A 22,897-nucleotide genomic window follows, 5' to 3' on the forward strand; every position below is an offset into this window, starting at 1 on the left:
TGACCCACCTGCCTTGACTCACATATGAACTTGAAGTGCCATCCCATTCCTAACCCATAGGGTTCAATATGATGTGGGTCCACCCTTTGCAGCTATTACAGCTTCAACTCTTCTGGGAAGGCTGTCCACAAGGTTGCGGATTGTGTTTAAATCAAATCAAATCAAATCAACTTTTTTTATAAAGCACATTTAAAATTTACCACAGGGGTTGCCAAAGTGCTGTACAATGGGCAGGTTAAAAGATAATACGAGAACCGAGCAAACACAACACAACACAAACAGAACACGATAAAAAATAAATAAATAAAACATAAAAACATAAAAACAGGTTCACAGCAGGTGTATTATGGGGCGCCATTGCAGGATGGATATCACTTAGTGTTAAAAGCCATGGAATAAAAGTATATTTTTAAGAGAGATTTAAAAACAGGAAGAGAGGAGGCTTGTCTAACACTAAGAGGTAGGTCGTTCCAGAGCTTGGGAGCAGCAGCGGCGAAAGCTCTGTCACCTCTAAGCTTCAGCCTTGTGTCTGGGACCGTCAGTAGCAGCTGATCTTAGGGATCGGGTGGGGCAGTAAGGCTGAAGGAGGTCGGAGAGATATGTTGGCGCGAGGTTGTTTAGACATTTAAAAACAAATAAAAGGAGTTTAAAATTGATTCGGTAACGCACAGGGAGCCAGTGAAGGGACGCTAATATAGGGGTGATGTGCTCACGTCTGCGGGTCTGTGTCAGCAGACGAGCAGCAGAGTTCTGCACGAGCTGCAGGCGGGCGAGGGAGGCCCGGCTAATGCCTACATACAGGGCATTGCAGTAGTCAAGACGAGTCGAGATAAAGGCGTGGATTAATTTCTCGAGATCATGTCCTGATAGAAGCGGTTTCACTTTCGCTATTTGGCGTAATTGATAAAAGCTTTTTTGAACGACGCTGCTGATTTGTTTTTCGATTTTAAAATCTGAGTCGAACTTTACCCCCAGGTTTGTGACACAGTCACTGAGATACGGGGTCAGAGTGCTCTGAGGGCAGAGTGTGTTTATAGGAATTTTCGCCCATTCTTCCAAAAGCACATTGGTGAGGTCACACACTGATGTTGATCGAGAAGGCCTGGCTCTCAGTCTCTGTTCTAATTCATCCCAAAGGTGTTCTATCGAGTTCAGGTCAGGACTCTGTGCAGGCCAGTCAAGTTCATCCACACCAGACTCTGTCATCCATGTCTTTATGGACCTTGCTTTGTGCACAGTCATGTTGGAAGAGGAAGGGGCCCGCTCCAAACTGTTCCCACAAGGTTGGGAGCATGGAATGGTCCAAAATGTTTTGGTATCCTGGAGCATTCAAAGTCCCTTTCAGTGGCCAAGCCCAAGTCCTGAAAAACAACCCCACACAATAATTCCTCCTCCACCAAATGTCACACTTGGCACAATGCAGTCAAAAATCTACCGTTCTCCTGGCAACCTCCAAACCCAGACTCGTCCATCAGATTGCCAGATGGAAAAGCGTGATTCATCACTCCAGAGAAGGCGTCTCGACTGCTCTAGAGTCCAGTGGCGACGTGCTTTACACCACTGCATCAGACGCTTCGCATTGGACTTTGTGATGTATGGCTTAGATGCAGCTGCTCGGCCATGGAAACCCATTCCATGAAGCTCTCTGCGTACTGTACGTGGGCTAATTGGAAGGTCACATGAAGTTTGGAGCTCTGTAGCAACTGACTGTGCAGAAAGTCTTTGCACAATGTGCTTCAGCATCCGCTGACCCCTCTCTGTCTTACATGACCTACCAGTTGGTGGCTGAGTTGCTGTTGTTCCCAAACTCTTCCATTTTCTTATAATTAAGCCGACCGTTGACTTTGGAATATTCAGGAGCGAGGAATTTTCACGACTGGATTTGTTGCACAGGTGGCATCCTATGACAGTTCCACGCTAGAAATCACTGAGTTCCTGAGAGCGACCCATTGTTTCACAAATGTTTGTAGAAACAGTCTCCATGCCTAAGCACTTGATTTTATACACCTGTGGCCGGGCCAAGTGATTAGGACACCTGATTCTGATCATTTGGATGGGTGGCCAAATACTTTTGGCAATGTTGTATATCTCTATCACCCGATATACAGTGGAACCTCGATTTACGAACTTAACTAGTTCATTAACAGGGCTCGTAAATCGAAAAGTTCATACAATTAAGTATATTTTTCCATTAAAAACTATGTAAATGTGAATATTGGGTTTGCAACCTTCATAAAAGTTAATATTTTACACTTGTTTTTGCAGTGTAATTTGTCTTAATTACAAAACCTTTTTTTTTTTTACACTGGAATTTACGCAATTTAATTTTTGGGCGTTTGCATTTTGTTTACTGAATTTCATTGAAAACAAATGTGTCAGCAAAATGCGTGTTTAAAAATTCAGTGTATACAAATTCGGTGTATAAAAATTCGGTGTATAAAAATTCAGCGCTGAAAAATTCAGTGTCGAAAAATTTGCTGCTTCAAAAAGCAAGACTCACTTCCGGTAAATTAAGGCTGAAACAATCGATCCTGTCTCAGAACCAGCCAATGAGGTGTCAAGTCTGGAGTCACGTGACACGGGTCTTGCGAAACAGCATACAAAAAAAGCAGTTAACTCGGCTATCTGGGCATAATACAACATAATTAACATTTCATTGCGGCCCGCTGGATATTTTCAAACTATAGAAATGATTCCACTGGTTAGAATTTGCACTTTTGTTTTGACTGACATACGAAGCTCTGCTTCATGCAGACCTGGCACAAACAGTGTGGGGGCAGAGTGGGCGGGGCTTGTTTACGGAGCAAAAAAAGTTATAGCGAGTGACAGACGGAGGCAGATTTTTTTTTGTCCTGTCCAGCTACTCAGACAAATCATATTGTTGATGTAGATCAGGGGTCCCCAAACTACGGCCCGCGGGCCGGATCCGGCCCCCCAGCATTTTAAAAAAAATCTTTCCTCCTCAAGTAAACATGTTGTTTGTTTTGTCCCATTTACACATCTTAACAATTCCTCTAATGCTATTTAATCAAAGAGAGAGAAACTATTTTGGAGGGCGGTATCCGTCGTATATACAGTCGTATCTGTGTTAATAGAACCCAGTTGTAGCTGGGATGCATTGTCTTTAATCTCCTTTCTAATGACTTCAATTTTCTTATTAAAGAAATTCATAAAGTCATCTGTGGAGTGGGTGGAGCTACTGGGAGGAGTCCCTTGCTGGGTTAGCGATGCTACTGTACTGAACAAAAATTTAGGATCATTTTTGTTGAGGTGGATGAGATTTGAGTAATATTTAGCTTTAGCTAAGGTAAGCATGCGTTTATAAGTTATTAAACTATCACTCCATGCTTGATGGAAAACCTCAAGTTTAGTCGCGCGCCATTTACGTTCCAGCTTTCTACATGATAATTTATGGGCTTTAGTTTCTTCTGTAAACCATGGGGTACGCCTTTTAGTTTCTCATAGTCATTCACATCGACGTCCCTTGTGTGGGCTCTGTGCCGAGGATGTCGTTGTGGCTTGTGCAGCCCTTTGAGACTTTTGTGATTAGGGCTATATAAATAAACATTGATTGATTGATTGATTGATAATCCATTTTCTACCGCTTGTTACTCTTGGTGTCTCCTAGTCGCTCAGGCAAATCATATTGTCTAAAAATGAATTTTCCCATCGATAACGTGACAATGTTAAATGTTGATGAACATCAATGCTAATTGATGTTAAATGACAAAACAGATTATAAAGACAATGTATATATGTATATATATATATATTAGGGCTGCAACAACTAATCGATTAAATCGATTAAAATCGATTATAAAAATAGTTGCCGATTAATTTAGTCATCGATTCGTTGGATCTATGTTATGCGCATGCGCAGAGGCTTTTAAAAAAAAAAAAAAAGTATTTTTTTTTATTTGTTTAAATAAACCTTTATTTATAAACTGCAACATGTACAAACAGATGAGAAACAATAATCAAAATAAGTATGGTGCCAGTATGCTGTTTTTTTTTCAATAAAATACTGGAAAGGATAGAAATGTAGTTTGTTTCTTTCACCCGATTATTAATCGATTAATCGAAGTAATAATCAACAGATTAATCGATTATCAAATTAATCGTTAGTTGCAGCCCTAATATATATATATATATATATATATATATATATATATATATATATATACAGCCTGGCCCCCGGCCAAATTTTTTTAACCCAATGCGGCCCCCGAGTCAAAAAGTTTGGGGACCCCTGATGTAGATGATCATATCTGCTGTACAGATTTACTTTAGAAAAGAGAAGTGTTGGATACTTCTCTTGTTGCCTTATTTGTATTTGACTTTATTAATGGATGTATTTAATATTTGGCGCAGGAGGGGGTAGAAGGAAGGAAAAAAGGAAGACAGAGGGGTAAATTGCAGGGACAAGAAAGGGATAAGACAAATAGACAACAACAACAGAGCAGCATCAGTAAATATTAGTAACACAGAAATGACAAACATTATTACACTACAAATGGAGCAATACAAATACCAATAGAAATAGTACTATTGATAATGAATAATAACAATTACCTGTATTATCAACAATACACTTGTTTCAAATGCAGCGATACATATATGTAATGATAACTTGAATTACAAAAGAAAGCAGATAAATGGGGGTGAAGAAAGAGAAGCGGACCGTATTAACCTTGTAGATTGTTATAGTAATATTAGGTTAAACTTTGTCAGTGTGCCTTTTTTAACCCAGTTTTCCCTAGGGGAACAACGTTAATTTATGTTTGATGCAACGTGATTTTACACTTGAGTGTAGGTATGCATACTGTATGTGCTTGTATATGTACAGTATGTATATATATTTATGTATATGTTTGTTTGTAGAGTGAATGTGTGTGTGGATGTGTATCCCGTATTTGTGTATGTATATGCGAGCGTATAAGGACTGTGCGATAAACCGGTATTATACTTATTTTTGTCAAGATCCGTGGCCCGGATCATGTTTTGTTATTTTCTGTTAGTTTTGGACTCCCTTAGTTCCTGTTTGTGCACCTCTGGGTTTGTTTTAGTTTCCATGGGGATTAATTGGGTTCACCTGCCTCTAGTTAGTGGTCGGCACGCTCACCTGTTGTCGACCACTAATCAGAGAGCTATTTATTCACCTCTCCCGCCACACTCGTCCTGGCTTCATTGTTTGCTGTACGCAACAGGTTACGTTGATATTTTTTGGCTTCTAATTTATGCTTCCTGTGCTAGTTTGTACCTTAGCTTCATGTGGGATCGGCACGTTTTCCCTTCTGCTTGTTTTCTGTTTTTGGTATGTGCTTTTGAAGATTAAATCATGTTCCTACCTGCACGCCTTGTCCGGAGTGGTCCGTCTGCATCCCGGGGGAACGAACCCCGCAGTAAGCTGCGACCCCCTCGCCGTAACAATTTTTGGTATACTTTAGAAAGCGGTATATATTTGAGACAATACCGCCACGCCGGTATCTTTTGATGTGCATTTGTTACGGCCGTTTGCGGGCGAAGCATAGGGCGTCCTCTTTGGCCCCCCCCCCTCTTGCAGCTTCTCTCTGACGCACTTTGGCGCGCAATAACGTGCTGCGCATCAAACTTTTTTTTTTTTTTTAATGACGGCACGCTGCAGACTTGTTGACTCCGGAGTGATGCGATGCTTTGGACAGCATTTTGGCTATTGGTGAGTGACTACAGCTTTATTTACACATACACCAATTTGCTATAACTCTCCTTGTAGCGACTTTATCACTAATCTCATCTGTTTATGTTGTTCACTTCTGTTAGCGACTTAGCACAGTAGCTAGCGATAGCTTCTTTCTGCTGCTTCCTTGGTGTGTCAAATATTTAACTACAACTTGGTTTAAAAGTGCCTCTACCCATAGCCCGTGCGGACAAAGCTACTGTAATGTAGCGGCTGGGTGGCTGAAGAGTAGTTTTAAACTGAACAGCCTGCGGCTTTCACCGTAGAAGCTCCATGTATCCCGCGCACAAGCGTGAGGATATAAACCTAACATTCATAAATAAAATGAACGAAAATTGCTTTGACATAGTAACAGCTAACTTATTAAAGAATAAACAACGCATTATGTTACTACTTACAACAAAAAATAATCTGAGACTGTACACTAGGCAACCTTAAGCACTTTGAACGTTATTTTTTTAATAGACCGGTATATATTGGATACCGTTATTCAAAAAAAAATATTGCGGTATCAGTTTTGGTCCATATCGCCCAGCCTTAGAGCGTAAGTACCTATGTGTGCGTGTATACATGTATGAATAATTGTGTGTATGGGTGTTTGCATGTACAGTATATTTGTTTTCCAGTCTGTGCGGGAGCCAAAGTATTGCCCCAGCCACCCAGAAAGCTCACTTTAAAAAGGCAGGTGCGGTACCCAGAGAAGAAGGGATCCCCGGCCCCACGCAGGCAGACTGGCCAGCGACAGGACCCCCAGAACAGGGCTCACCGTGCCGCCTGGCAGGCCAACGGTAGGCCATAGACAGACGTGCCCGGCAAAGGACAAGGCACGGGAGAAGCAGTAGACTGCCAGCCCCAAAGCTAGCGAAGGACCATACAGCATGCGGCTAAAGGATGGGACGCCCTGCCCTGAGGGGCCCAGAGATCCCTCCTCCTCGCCCCACAAGCAACCGGGCCCCCACAAGCCCAGGCCCCCCACTCAAGCCAGCCGCGGCAGGACTGCCCAGCACGTGGCCACGGGAACCACCGGCCCCACCTGCAGCGATGGTGATGGAACATTCAGCAACCGCCCAGGCGGATCCACCACCTGAGGAAAGAGAAAAGAAAAAAAATGAGGAAAGAAAAGAGATCACAGACACGACATATAAGGTCACTACCCCAGATAGACGCGGGACTACAACAAAGTTCAGCAGAACAGTGATAGTTTTTTCCCTTTGGCGTTGATGTTTTGCTGTGTTTGTTGCATCTTTGTTGTTCGTGCTCGATTATAAAAGATGTGGATCAAAGAGGTGGTCTGGCAACCCGGGAAAGAGCACTGTTCAGAACTGCTTGTATCGCACGTGATATCACACACAAGTAAACGTGCTGCGGAAGTGCTTGTATCGCACATGATGTCACACACAAATAAACACACTGCAGGACCGCTTGTATCGGACATGATATCACACACAAGTAAACACGCTGCAGAACTGCTTGTATCGCATATGATATCACACAAGTAAACACTGCGGGCTTGCTTGTATCGCACATGATATCACAACAAGTAAACACACTGCAGGACCGCTTGTATAGCACGTGATATCACACACAAGTAAACACACTGGAGGATTGCTTGTATCTCATATAATATCACACACAAGCAAACACTCTGCAGAACTCATACTTGCCAACCTTGAGACTTCCAATATCGGAAGGTGGGGGGTGGAGGGTGGGGCGGGGGGCGTGGTTATTTACAGCTAGAATTCTCCAACTCGAGTATTTCATATATATTTCATATATATATATATATATATATATATATATATATATATATATATATATATATATATATATATATATATATATATTTTTTTTTTTTTTTATTTTTTATTTACATAAAAGAAATACTTGAATTTCAGTGTTCCAGTGGCTATCCATTAGATGGCAGTATTGTCCTGTTTAACTTCTCCGTTCATGATGAGTATATCATTTCGGCCACCGTGTTCAATGGAGAAGTCCATCCATCCATCCATCCATCTTCTTCCGCTTATCCGAGGTCGGGTCGCGGGGGCAGCAGCCTAAGCAGGGAAGCCCAGACTTCCCTCTCCCCAGCCACTTCGTCCCGCTCTTCCCGGGGGATCCCGAGGCGTTCCCAGGCCAGCCGGGAGACATAGTCTTCCCAACGTGTCCTGGGTCTGCCCCGTGGCCTCCTACTGGTCGGACGTGCCCTAAACACCTCCCTAGGGAGGCGTTCGGGTGGCATCCTGACCAGATGCCCGAACCACCTCATCTGGCTCCTCTCGATGTGGAGGAGCAGCGGCTTTACTTTGAGCTCCCCCCGAATGGCAGAGCTTCTCACCCTATCTCTAAGGGAGAGCCCCGCCACCCGGCGGAGGAAACTCATTTCGGCCGCTTGTACCCGTGATCTTGTCCTTTCGGTCATAACCCAAAGCTCATGACCATAGGTGAGGATGGGAACGTAGATCGACCGGTAAATTGAGAGCTTTGCCTTCCGGCTCAGCTCCTTCTTCACCACAACGGATCGATACAGCGTCCGCATTACTGAAGACGCCGCACCGATCCGCCTGTCGATCTCACGATCCACTCTTCCCTCACTCGTGAACAAGACTCAGAGGTGCTTGAACTCCTCCACTTGTGGCAGGGTCTCCTCCGCAACCCGGAGATGGCACTCCACCCTTTTCCGGGCGAGAACCATGGACTCGGATTTGGAGGTGCTGATTCTCATCCCAGTCGCTTCACACTCAGCTGCGAACCGATCCAGTGAGAGCTGAAGATCCTGGCCGGATGAAGCCATCAGGACCACATCATCTGCAAAAAGCAGAGACCTAATCCTGCAGCCACCAAACCAGATCCCCTCAACGCCTTGACTGCGCCTAGAAATTCTGTCCATAAAAGTTATGAACAGAATCGGTAACAAAGAGCAGCCTTGGCGGAGTCCAACCCTCACTGGGAACGTGTCCGACTTACTGCCGGCAATGATCATACAGGGAGCGGACCGCCACAATCAGGCAGTCCGATACCCCATACTCTCTGAGCACTCTCCACAAGACTTCCCGAGGGACACGGTCGAATGCCTTCTCCAAGTCCACAAAACACATGTAGACTGGTTGGGCAAACTCCCATGCACCCTCAAGGACCCTGCCGAGAGTATAGAGCTGGTCCACAGTTCCACGACCAGGACGAAAACCACACTGTTCCTCCTGAATCCGATGTTCAACTATCCGGCGTAGCCTCCTCTCCAGTACACCCGAATAGACCTTACCGGGAAGGCTGAGGAGTGTGATCCCACGATAGTTAGAACACACCCTCCGGTTCCCCTTCTTAAAGAGAGAAACCACCACCCCGGTCTGCCAATCCAGAGGTACCGCCCCCGATGTCCACGCGATGCTGCAGAGTCTTGTCAACCAAGACAGCCCCACAGCATCCAGAGCCTTAAGGAACTCCGGGCGGATCTCATCCACCCCCGGGGCCTTGCCACCGAGGAGCTTTTTAACTACCTCGGTAACCTCAGCCCCAGAAATAGAAGAGCCCACCACAGATTCCCCAGGCACTGCTTCTTCATAGGAAGACGTGTTGGTGGGATTGAGGAGGTCTTCGAAGTATTCCCTCCACCGATCCACAACATCCGCAGTCGAGGTCAGCAGAACACCATCCTCACCATACACGGTGTTGATAGTGCACTGCTTCCCCTTCCTGAGGCGGCGGATGGTGGTCCAGAATCGCTTCGAAGCCGTCCGGAAGTCGTTTTCCATGGCTTCCCCGAACTCCTCCCATGTCCGAGTTTTTGCCTCCGCAACCGCCGAAGCCGCACACCGCTTGGCCTGTCGGTACCTGTCCGCTGCCTCAGGAGTCCTATGAGCCAAAAGAACCCGATAGGACTCCTTCTTCAGCTTGACGGCATCCCTCACCGCCGGTGTCCACCAACGGGTTCTAGGATTACCGCCACGACAGGCACCAACTGCCTTGCGGCCACAGCTCCAATCAGCCGCCTCGACAATGGAGGCGCGGAACATGGTCCATTCAGACTCAATGTCCAGCACCTCCCTCGTGACATGTTCAAAGTTCTTCCGGAGGTGGGAATTGAAACTCTCTCTGACAGGAGACTCTGCCAGACGTTCCCAGCAAACCCTCACAATGCGTTTGGGCCTGCCAGGTCTGTCCGGCATCCGCCCCCACCATTGCAGCCAACTCACCACCAGGTGGTGATCGGTAGAAAGCTCCGCCCCTCTCTTCACCCGAGTGTCCAAAACATGAGGCCGCAAATCCGACGACACAACTACAAAGTCGATCATGGAACTGCGGCCTAGGGTGTCCTGGTGCCAAGTGCACATATGGACACCCTTATGTTTGAACATGGTGTTCGTTATGGACAATCTGTGACGGGCACAAAAGTCCAATAACAAAACACCGCTCGGGTTCAGATCCGGGCGGCCATTCTTCCCAATCACGCCTCTCCAGGTTTCACTGTCGCTGCCAACATGAGCATTGAAGTCCCCCAGTAGAACGAGGGAATCACCCGGGGGAGCACTCTCAAGTACTCCCTCGAGTGAATCCAAAAAGTGTGGGTACTCTGAGCTGCGGTTTGGCGCGTAAGCGCAAACCACAGTCAGGACCCGTTCCCCCATCCGAAGGCGGAGGGAAGCTACCCTCTCGTCCACCGGGTTGAACTCCAACATGCAGGCTCTGAGCCGGGGGGAAACAAGAATTGCCACCCCAGCCCGTCGCCTCTCACTGCCGGCAACGCCAGAGTAGAAGAGAGTCCAGCCCCTCTCGAGAGAACTGGTTCCAGAGCCCTTGCTGTGCGACGAAGTGAGTCCGACTATGTCTAGCCGGAACTTCTCTACCTCGCGCATTAGCTCAGGCTCCTTCCCCCCCAGCGAGGTGACGTTCCACGTCCCAAGAGCTAGCTTCTGTAGCCGAGGATCGGACCGCCAAGTGCCCTGCCTTCGGCTGCCGCCCAGCTCACAATGCACCCGACCTCTACGGCCCCTCCCATGAGTGGTGAGCCCATTGGAAGGGTGACCCACGTTGCCTCTTCGGGCTGTGCCCGGCCGGGCCCCATGGGGGCAGGCCCAGCCACCAGGCGCTCGCCATCGTGCCCCAACTCCGGGCCTGGCTCCAGAGGGGGGCCCCGGTGACCCGCGTCCGGGCGAGGGAAATCTGAGTCTTTGTTGTTTCATTCCCATAGAAGTCTTCGAGCTGCTCTTTGTCTGATCCCTCACCTAGGACCAGTTTGTCTTGGGAGACCCTACCAGGGGGCATAAAGTCCCCGGACAACATAGTTCCTAGGATCATTGGGACACGCAAACTCCTCTACCACGGTAAGGTGGCAGCTCAGAGAGGAGAATGGAGAAGTCTGTTGTACATATTTACAGGCAACATACACCTTCCCCTTCGAACTGTCCTGGATGAACTGAAATTCTTGTTTCCATTCGTTTGGATTCGTTAGGCAAGCTGTTTATATTGTGGGAAAGCGGACATGAGAACAAGCTGTCCCCACTCAGTCTCAAGTCCGCATTGAGCTGGAGGGGGCGTGGCCTCCAGCTCCGGCTGAATACCGGGAGTTTGTCGGGAGAAAATCTCTGCCGGGAGGTTGTCGGGAGAGATTCTCCCGCTAAAAACGGGAGGGTTGGCAAGTATGGCAGAACTGCTTGTATCGCATATATTATCACACACAAGCAAACATTCTGCAGAACTGCTTGTATCGCACATTATATCACACACAAGCAAACAAGCTGCAGAACTGCTTGTATGTCACATTATATCACACACAAGTAAATACGCTGCAGAACTGCTTGTATTGGACATGATACCACACACAAGTAAACACGCTGCAGAACTGCTTGTATTGGACATGATACCACACACTAGCAAACAAGCTTTAGGAGTGCTTGTATCGCACATGATATCCCACAAGTAAACACGCTGCGGGACTGCTTGTACCAGGACGCTGTGATATCATGTGCGACATGATATCACACACACAAGTAAACACGCTGCAGAACTGCTTGTATCGCACATGATATCACACACAAGTAAACACGCTGCAGAACAGCTTGTATTGGACATAATACCACACACTAGCAAACAAGCTTTAGGAGTGCTTGTATCGCACATGATATCACACAAGTAAACACCCTGCGGGACTGCTTATATCGCACATGATATCACACATGTAAACACACTGCAGGACCGCCTGATAGCACATATCACACACAAGTAAACACCCTGCGGGACTGCTTGTATCGCACATGATTTCACACACAAGCAAACAAGGTGCAGAACTGCTTGTATCTCACATGATATCAAACACAAGTAAACATGCTGCAGAACTGCTTGTATCGCACATGATTTCACACACAAGCAAACAAGCTGCAGAACTGCTTGTATATCACATGATATCACACACAAGTAAACATGCTGCAGAACTGCTTGTATCGCACATGATTTCACACACAAGCAAACAAGCTGCAGAACTGCTTGTATCTCACATGATATCACACACAAGTAAACATGCTGCGGGACTGCTTGTATCGCACATAATATCACACACAAGCAAACAAGCTGCAGAACTGCTTGTATCTCACATGATATAACACAAGTAAACACGCTGCAGGACCGCTTGTATCGCACATGATATCACACACAAGTAAACACGCTGCGGGACTGCTTGTATCGCAAGTAACATGGAGGGCTGCGCCTCCTCAACAATGCTTCGCCCTGCTTTTTGTCCTGCAGGCGTGACACCAAATGAATGAATGAAGCGTTCGCACACTAAATCGAAAGGTTTGCATTTAGAGGGTGTGCAAATGGAGGTTCCGCTGTATCGTAGTACATTTCATGAATGACCAATCTTGTTACGGCGTTTAAATAACAGTTTCTATTCCCGCCAGGTGATGCAGGTGGCGCGCTGCCCAACAGAGAAGCTCTCCTTGACCAACTTTGCCGTCATCAGCGAGAAAGAGGCGCCCTTTGAACAGTGAGTCCGCTCCCCTTTTCGCTATTCCACGCGGTCATGTGACAGCAACGGTACATGCTATTTCCTCTTCATGTCGCCGCAGACACGTCACCGTGCGCAACGTAACGCACAAGTACGTGTTCAGCTTGACGACACACCCCAGCGTCAACGCCGGCACCATCGCCTTCAGTCTGCCACAGGTAGGAAAACACCTGGCCAGGCTCACTTTCTGTCACTTAAGTCTGCATGGAGGCTTCGGGCTTGTGTTGTTTTTATACTGAGCTTTGCTTCCAACATTCTAACACCACCTAATGTAGCTCAAAATAGTCAAGAAGATTCCTGTATTGAAAGTAGTACTTGGCGATAAAACGATGTCAATATACTGTATATCGCGATAGACACATAATTTATATCCATAAAAACATGACCCGTTTTACTACACCACATTAGCCCCGCTCACCCTTTAGAGCAGGGGTGTCAAACTCAAATACAGAGTGGGCCAAAATTTAAAACTGAACAAAGCTGCGGGCCAAGGTTGAACAAATGAACCTTTTAATAGGGACCCAAACAAGTTTTGCATTGAATATTGAACAAGCAAGGCTGATATAACTTTATAGTGACATGCAAAATCGAGTTTCAAATAATAATAATCATAATAATAATGATTTAAAAATATCAATGGCATATCAAATAAAATTAAAACAAAAATTGAATGCCTCTTTTCTATTTGCAGCCATCTGAGGTAAATATCAACATTAACATTTTCCACAGGCTAATAATAAATTTGAAAATAAAATAACAATAATGAATTAATCAAACATTCAAGCCTTGAAGTAGCAAGAGAAAGTGCATGAATAAAACGTTAATTATTGCTCAGTTTGCTACACTGATTTTCTTTAACACTGAATATGGAACAAGCAACGCTTATATAACTTAATAGTGCAAAATCAACTTTCAAAAAACCAACGAAAAAACATCAATGGTATATTAAATAAAATTTAAAATAAAACATTGAATGCCTGCTGGTGTAAACAATGGGGAAATGTGAGGAGCCCTTCAACCTGTGACGTCACGCTACTTCCGGTACAGGCAAGGCTTTTTTTTATCAGCGACCAAAAGTTGCGAACTTTATCGTCGATGTTCTCTACTAAATCCTTTCAGCAAAAATATGGCAATATCGCGAAATGATCAAGTATGACACATAGAATGGATCTGCTATCCCCGTTTAAATAAAAAAATGTAATTTCAGTAGGCCTTTAAACCAGTGTGGGTGACATTGGGATCAGGTGGGTAAAGTGTCCTTCCCAAGGACACAAAGGCAGTGACTAGGATGGGGGAAGTGGGGATCGGCCCTGGAACCCTCAAGTTGCTGGCACGGCAGCTCTACCAACCAAGCTACGCCGTCCCATGATGATATCACACACAAGTAAACACGCTGAAGAACTGCTTGTATCACGCATCACATCACACGCAAGCAAGCACGCTGCAGAGATGCTTATATTGCACATGATACCACACACAAGTAAACACGCTGCAGGGCTGCTTGTATCGCAGATGAGATCACGCACAAGTAAACACACTGCAGAACTGTTTGTATAGCACATGATATCACACACAAGTTTACGCTGCAGAACTGCTTGTATCGCGCATCATATCACACGCTAGTAAACACGCTGCAGAACTGCTTGTATCGCACATGATATCACACACAAGTAAACATGCTGCAGAACTGTTTGTATCGCACACGATATCACACACAAGTAAACACGCTGCAGGACTGCTTGTATCGCACATGATATCACACACAGGTAAATACATTGCAGGACTGCTTGTATCGCACATGAGATCACGCACAAGTAAACACGCTGCAGAACTGCTTGTATCGCGCATAATATCACATACAAGTAAACACGCTGCAGAACTGCTTGTATCGCACATTATATCTCACACACACAAGTAAACAAGCTGCAGAACTGCTTGTATTGCACATGATATCCGACGCAAGTAAACACACTGCGGGACTGCTTGTATCGCACATAATATCACACGCAAGCAAACACGCTGCAGGACTGCTTGTATCGCACATGATACCACACACAAGTAAACACGCTGCGGGACTGCTTGTATCGCACATGATACCACACACAAGTAAACACGCTGCGGGACTGCTTGTATCACACATGATACCACACACAAGTAAACACGCTGCAGGACTGCTTGTATCACACATGATACCACACACAAGTAAATACGCTGCGGGACTGCTTGTATTGCACATGATATCACACACAAGTAAACACGCTGCAGGACTGCTTGTATCACACATGATACCACACACAAGTAAACACGCTGCAGGACTGCTTGTATCACACATAATACCACACACAAGTAAATACGCTGCGGGACTGCTTGTATTGCACATGATATCACACACAAGTAAACACGCTGCAGGACTGCTTGTATCACACATGATACCACACACAACACGCTGCAGGACTGCCTGTATCGCACATGATACCACACACAAGTAAACACGCTGCGGGACTGCTTGCATCACACGTGATACCACACACAAGTAAACACGCTGCAGGACTGCTTGTATCGCACATGATACCACACACAAGTAAACATGCTGCGGGACTGCTTGTATCGCACATGATACCACACACAAGTAAACATGCTGCGGGACTGCTTGTATCACACATGATACCACACACAAGTAAACACGCTGCAGGACTGCTTGTATCACACATGATACCACACACAACACGCTGCAGGACTGCCTGTATCGCACATGATACCACACACAAGTAAACACGCTGCGGGACTGCTTGCATCACACGTGATACCACACACAAGTAAACACGCTGCAGGACTGCTTGTATCGCACATGATACCACACACAAGTAAACATGCTGCGGGACTGCTTGTATCGCACATGATACCACACACAAGTAAACATGCTGCGGGACTGCTTGTATCACACATGATACCACACACAAGTAAACACGCTGCCGGACTGCTTGTATCACACATGATACCACACACAAGTAAACACGCTGCGGGACTGCTTGCATCGCACATGATACCACACATGTATGTTATCTTGTATACCACACACATTATCGGACAAGTAACTAGTCCGATACAAGCATTTACAAAGAAGGCAATACCATCCCATACTTGTTTTATTGCCGAAAATTGGACCTATATCATTATCAGATTGGGACAGCCTTACTCCTAACTAACTAATAATAACACAAAGATTGGTTTTTGTTTTTTACATATGCATAATGTTTTTTAAGACTTTTTTTTAATTACAAGCAATGTGCCAATTTATGCAAATTAGGCACACGCATGGAGGTTATTTTGTTTCTTCATTACGAAAGCTTTTTTTGGACATTAAATTTAAAAATCAAATTATGCTGACATTTTGGTAAATAAAAATTTGTGTGCAAAATGTGTGTATTTAAAAATTGAAAATTCAGTAAAAAAAATTAAATGCAGAAAAATTATGTGTAAAAAACTGTATTTATAAAAATTAAGTATATGAAAAATTTGGTGTATAAAACTTTTGCACAAAAAAAAAAATCAGTGTAAAAAAATTAAATGTATAAAATATTTAGTGTAAAAAATGTATTTATAAACATTAAGTGTATAAAAAATTCAGTGTACAAAAATTAATTGTATAAAATATTTAGTGTAAAAAAAATTCAGTGCAGAAATATTTGTTGCTTCAAGAGCCACTTCCAGTTAATTTAGACTGAAGCGCCCATTGGCTGGTTCTCAAACAGGATCAATTGCTTCAGTCTTAATTTACTGGAAGTGATTCTTGAGTTTTGAAGCAATAAACTCACTGACTTCTTGAACCCATACATTTTGTACACAGATTCTTACTCAATGAAATTGTCAGCACATTTTGATTGAAAAAATTAGGTTCACAAAATTGAAACGCAAAAAATTCAGTCGCATAAATTCAGTGTCAAGCCATAAAAGCTTTGGTAATGAAGTTTATAATAACCTCCATACAAACGTCTATTTTACCCATGTCATACTTTTATAAGATCCAGCGTGAATACAGAAGGTGACACTGCTCAGCTTGTTTTTGAGCGCTCGTCTCTTTGCACGTCTGTCTCTGTCACTGCTTCTTCCTCCTTTTTAACCCCGCCTTATGTCTACTGCCTCTGCCTCCATCTTTAACCTGGGCTGCCGCCTGCCACACCAGCACTCAGGTACCACGCTCACTTCCTCCTCTGCGATCTCTCACAAGTGTGAATAGATGTTAGTTTGTGTATTTGCCCATGGAAACACTGAAGTCCACCCCTCTCCTTTTGTCCCCCACAGAGAAAATGGGCCGGGCTATCGATAGGACAAGATGTGGAAGGTGAGCTTTAAAGTTAAAGTTAAGTTAAGATGCTCTCACTTGCTCTTTAATTAGGTACATCTAAAGTCTAATGCGATGGCTCCGGTGCAGGGGCTGCATATAAAAATGAAAAACTATAAGGATAAGGGAACACTTTGATACATTTATTGCTGTGTTTTCCAGACTATAGAGTGCACCGGTGTGTAAGCCGCACACACCATATTTTAGAAGAAAATCATATGTTTCCATATATTAGTCGCACTGCCATAAGCCGCAGATATATACGTTGTGAAATTAGTTATTTACACATAAATATTGTGTAAATATTTATTTACATACCTTAATTGTTTCCAAATGGTGTCTGTAACACAGCAGAAAAACGGCTGATCAAACAAAACAGAAGTCATCGTCACGGACCCGCTAGCTGCGGAAGCTAGCTCGCCAACCAGCTAAACAGACTCAATAACTCCACGGTGACGTTTTGGTGAATTTACTGAGGAATCTGTGAAACTGAAACAATACAAAAAGAACACCATTGTAAGTTAATAATACAAACACAGACACTCGTAAAACATGTTAGTATATTAGCTAATACTAACAACGCTATCTCGATTACATTACGATAACAAGTACAAAAATGCATGAAAACAATCCTACAGACATCACACATGGGACAGTTTGATAAGTAAGAATTGTGTTAGTTATATTGTAAAACTGACAAACGTTGCTTGGAGTGATGAATGAAGAATCCATACGAGTAAACACGCTATGGACGGAAAAATACTGAACGGCCAGTTTCACGCAATAACACCTGCAGTCTGTTGGTGTCTTGACACATTTTGTAATTTTGTAGGAATACAGAATTTGTATTCCTGTTCTAGGAGCACTTGCATTCAAAGGAGGAGCTACACCATGTTTAGATACCAGTTTCACGCAATAACACCTGCAGTGTGTTGGTGTCTTGCCAGATTTAGTATTTTTTGTAGAAATACAGAATTTGTATTCCTGCTGTAGAAGCACTTGCATTCAGAGGAGGAGCTACACCATGTTTAAATACCAGTTTCAAACAATAACAACACAAAATGTGGATTGTTACGATCATGCTTTGATTGTCAAAGATGTTTGGTAATGTAATCTGTGATATTTCTACCTGAATAAATGCCTCTGATATTCTGTACATTACATGTTGTACAAGGTAATGGTCTTATCGCTGCATGGCAATGTTTTAACCTTCTATATTTATCAATAAAATGTAATATTCAGCCTGCTAAACATTCTGTAGTTAAGGACTCAACCAGGACATTTTATAAAGGAATTGAGACAATATTTCACCCAGCCTGCAAATATCACAGAATATAATTACAAAACATATTCCACAAAGCATGATTGTAATGTAAGACAGTTTTATTTTTAATGTAGTTGAACTGGATGTATAGCGTAGCGTGCTTTTTTTTTTTTAAAGCCAGAAAAGTAATCTGTTTGACAAGGTGCCCTGACGTGTTTTGATGTCGGACCTGAGTCAACTGACTGTAATAAAAGAAGTCCCCTTTTGACTTCCTGCCTACCGTCTTTCATTTATGTTGAGCTTTTATGCTATCTTACTATTGCAGTCACAGTATCAGTCTACATTTTATGTTAGTAATTTCCTGTAATCTAAACACGGAAGCACCACCCATCTCTGAACGACGTGCTCAGCAGGCATTGGCTGCAATGATGTCATCTCAAGGAAAAAATTAGTCGGGAGAACAACTCGTGATGGCTTTAAACCTGATATTTCCATTATGAACCCTTTTCTTTGTCCATTTCTGCTCACTATTTTCCCACTTGTGGCGAATCAGAATCAGAATAGTTTTATTGCCATTGTTTGAGAACGGGTTCACAAACTAGGAATTTTTCTTGGTGCAATCGTGCAACATAAAACACATATAACACATATTTGGTAATAAAAAGAGCTGTAACTGAGCTATCAGATAGACTTAGAAGGAATTCAAGGAGCTACTGTCAGGAGTTATTGTTCATTTGCCTGATGGCCGAGGGGAAAAAACTGATCAGGTGGCGGGAGGTGTGGGTCTGGATGGAGCGTAGTCTCCTGCCTGAGGGGACAGGGGAGAATAGTTTGTGTCCAGGGTGAGAAGAGTCAGCTGTGCTCCGACCCACACGCCTCCTGGTCCTGGGAGAACAAGTCATGGAGGGATGGGAGCTTGCAGCCAATCACCTTCTCAGCAGCACGTACTATGCGCTGCAGTCTATTCTTATCCTGGACTGTGGCGCCGGGGAACCACACTGTGATGGAGGAGGTCAGGATGGACTCTATGATGGCTGAGTAAAACTGCACCAGCATCTCGGTCGGCACCTTAAGTTTCCTCAGCTGCCGCAGGAAGTACATCCTCTGCTGGGCCTTCTTGATGAGGGAGCTGATGGTCGGCTCCCACTGGAGGTCCTGGGTGATGGTGGTGCCCAAGAAACGGAAGAGTCCACAACGGGGACGGGAGTGGAAGAGTCAATCAGGGTGAGGGGGGATGGTAGGACTTCATGACCACAGACGTCAGCGCGACCGGCCTGTAGTCATTTAGTCCTGTGATCCGTGCTTTCTTGGGGACAGGGACAATGGTGGAGGTCTTAAAGCAGGACGGCACGCGGCATAGCTCCAGAGAGGTGTTAAAAATGACAGTGAAGACAGGAGCCAGCTGGTCTGCACAGTGTCTGAGAGTGGAGGGGGAGACACCATCCGGCCCGGGGGCCTTTCGTGTATTCAGCTTCAAGAACTGCCGGCGTACATCCTCTTCTTTGATGGAGAGGGCCTTTACTGTCCTATGATGTTTTTGGAGTCCTGTGATGTCCTTGGAGTCCTTTAATTCCTTTAATGAAGTGCTGGCATTGGTGGGGAGGGTGATGGTGGGGGGAGCATGGTTTTGATGAGCTGAAGGCCGTTCATCAGTAACTAGTGAATGCAGTCATAAAGGAGCCGTGTGCGTCTACCGCACATTAAAAAAATTAGTGCCACTATTGGAACTTATAGTTAACGCTTTAACTTTGACAGCCCTAATTTTTATGTATAATAATTATAATGACATTTTTTCAAAACGGGTTACATGTTAGAAATGCTCTTTCTGGATGCACAGAGATGGCCTAAAATTGTATTATTTATTTTATTATGTATTTAAACGTCCTGGGTATGACGTTAAACTACATCCAGGCATGAGATGGGAGGTTGTGTGTGGGGTTAGTGAGTCCCAACTAACGTCTATAAAATGCACACAAAGAACCGTTTGCACCTTCTCTTGTGACTGGCGGGCGGTCAGCGCCATAAAGCTGAGCGGGTCCCTGGGTAATTGGGGCGCGGACAACCAACAGGACAGACTAAGTTCAACAGCCCAGTAAGGCAATTAGTCTAGGAGAAGGATCTCTGATATAAAATACCCCTTCCAACCCGCACCAAGCCAGCGTGGAAGGTGTAGGCTAATAACCAGCATGAAGAGTACGCCAAGAGAGATCGTTCACTATGGCAGAAACATGCTGAGGCTTTCGTCCAGCAGTGGACTGACAACGGCTGCTGCTGATGATGATGTATTTAAAAAATATTTTTTAATAAAAAAATCTAATTTAAATTTTTTTTTTTTTTTAATTTGTATTTTTTTAAACAAACAAAAAAAATTCATCGATTTAGAATCAGTATGAATTACAAGGTTTTGTGTACCCCTACTATTCGGTCAATTTTACAATGCTCTTTTCATTCTGTGGGGTTCATCCGTGATCCAAGCCTTCATCGTTATCACGTTTCAGTGTCCAACTACAAGTTTGACAAGTCCAAGCAGTGCATCAGCTCCATGACGCTGCAGATCGACTTCTGGCAGAAGAAGACTGTAGACAGCAGTCCTTACGACTCGGACGCCATGGCCAGCGACTTCATCAAGCAGTTCGGCGGCCAGGCCTTCAGTACGCGGCAGCAGGTGTGTGGCGTCTTTCGCCTTGCATCGCCGCCTCCTGTCAACTCTCACCGGCTTACTCTTTGTCTTCCAGATGGTCTACAAGTTTGGTGATACATCCATTGAGGTGCTGGTGAAAGACATGGAGGGCATGGACCCCAGCATCCTGAAAGGAGACCATGTGGCCGCCAAGAAACATAAGGTCAGCTCAGGCTTGTTTTACTTCTTAGTGAAGTATTGTCAACCTTTCTGTACACTCTGGTGTTTCCCCTTCATATGTATGTGTGTATATACAAACCCCGTTTCCATATGAGTTGGGAAATTGTGTTAGATGTAAATATAAACGGAATACAATGATTTGCAAATCCTTTTCAACCCATATTCAATTGAATGCACTACAAAGACAAGATATTTCATGTTCAAACTCATAAACGTTATTTTTTTTTTTGCAAATAATAATTAACTTAGAATTTCATGGCTGCAACACGTGCCAAAGTAGTTGGGAATTGGCATGTTCACCACTGTGTTACATGGCCTTTCCTTTTAACAACACTCAGGAAACGTTTGAGAACTGAGGAGACACATTTTTTAAGCTTCTCAGGTGGAATTCTTTCCCATTCTTGCTTGATGTACAGCTTAAGTTGTTCAACAGTCCGGGGGTCTCCGTTGTGGTATTTTAGGCCTCATAATGCGCCACACGTTTTCAATGGAAGACAGGTCTGGACTACAGGCAGGCCAGTCTAGTACCTGCACTCTTTTACTATGAAGCCACGTTGATGTAACACGTGGCTTGGCATTGTCTAGTTGAAATAAGCAGGGGCGTCCATGGTAACGTTGCTTGGATGGCAACATATATTGCTCCAAAACCTGTATGTACCTTTCAGCATTAATGGCGCCTTCACAGATGTGTAAGTTACCCATGTCTTGGGCACTAATACACCCCCATACCATCACAGATGCTGGCTTTTCAACTTTGCACCTATAACAATCCGGATGGTTCTTTTCCTCTTTGGTCCAGAGGACACAACGTCCACAGTTTCCAAAAACAATTTGAAATGTCGACTCGTCAGACCACAGAACATCGTTTTTGGGGCGTGGCCAAGGGCGTGGTTAAGAGGAGAGTATATTTACAGCTAGAATTCACCAAATCAAGTATTTCACATATATATATAATATATATATACTGTATATATATATATATATATATATATATATATATATATATATATATATATATATATATATATATATATATATATATATATGTGTATGAAATACTTGACTTTCAGTGAATTCTAGCTATATGTATATTTTATTTGTATTTTTTGTTTTATTATACATATAAATAAAAGACATACTTGAATTTCAGTGTTCTGCAGGCTATCCGGTAGGTGGCAGTATTGTCCTGTTTAAGAGTGTCACAACATTGCTCTTTATGGCAGACGAACTGCTTTACGGTAGACTAAACGTGACTGCTGTTGTTGTAAATAAATAAATAATGATAAATGGGTTATACTTGTATAGCGCTTTTCTACCTTCAAGGTACTCAAAGCGCTTTGACAGTATTTACCCATTCACACACACATTCACACACTGATGGAGGGAGCTGCCATGCAAGGCGCTAACCAGCACCCATCAGAGGCAAAGGGTGAAGTGTCTTGCCCAAGGACACAACGGACGTGACTAGGAAGGTAGATGGTGGGAATTGAACCCCAGTAACCAGCAACACTCCGATTGCTGGCACAGCCACTCTATCAACTTCGCCACGCCGTCCCTGTTGTGTGTTGTTACCGCGCTGGGAGGACGTTAATGAAACTCCCTAACAATAAACCCACATAAGAAACCAAGAACTCTCTCTGCTTGTTGTGCACTCTACTCTCTAAAAGCCGTAGATGTTATGACGTCATTGGGCAGGCAAGCTGCTGGGAAAGCGGACG

General features: G+C 44.2%; 1 protein-coding gene across 1 annotated transcript in view; it reads left to right on the forward strand.

The window, feature by feature from the left end:
• The window catches only part of LOC133656091 (vesicle-fusing ATPase-like), a 73,477-nt gene that overhangs the window by 3,882 nt on the left and 46,698 nt on the right, over positions 1 to 22,897 (forward strand). The window contains exons 2-6 of the mRNA XM_062056906.1: positions 12,607 to 12,692; positions 12,775 to 12,871; positions 17,016 to 17,055; positions 20,818 to 20,984; positions 21,055 to 21,162. Of these exons, the coding sequence (XP_061912890.1) occupies positions 12,607 to 12,692; positions 12,775 to 12,871; positions 17,016 to 17,055; positions 20,818 to 20,984; positions 21,055 to 21,162 (498 nt within the window). The remainder of the gene's footprint in view (positions 1 to 12,606; positions 12,693 to 12,774; positions 12,872 to 17,015; positions 17,056 to 20,817; positions 20,985 to 21,054; positions 21,163 to 22,897) is intronic.

This window comes from Entelurus aequoreus, linkage group LG08, assembly GCF_033978785.1.
Source record: "Entelurus aequoreus isolate RoL-2023_Sb linkage group LG08, RoL_Eaeq_v1.1, whole genome shotgun sequence".
Classification (NCBI taxonomy): domain Eukaryota; kingdom Metazoa; phylum Chordata; class Actinopteri; order Syngnathiformes; family Syngnathidae; genus Entelurus; species Entelurus aequoreus.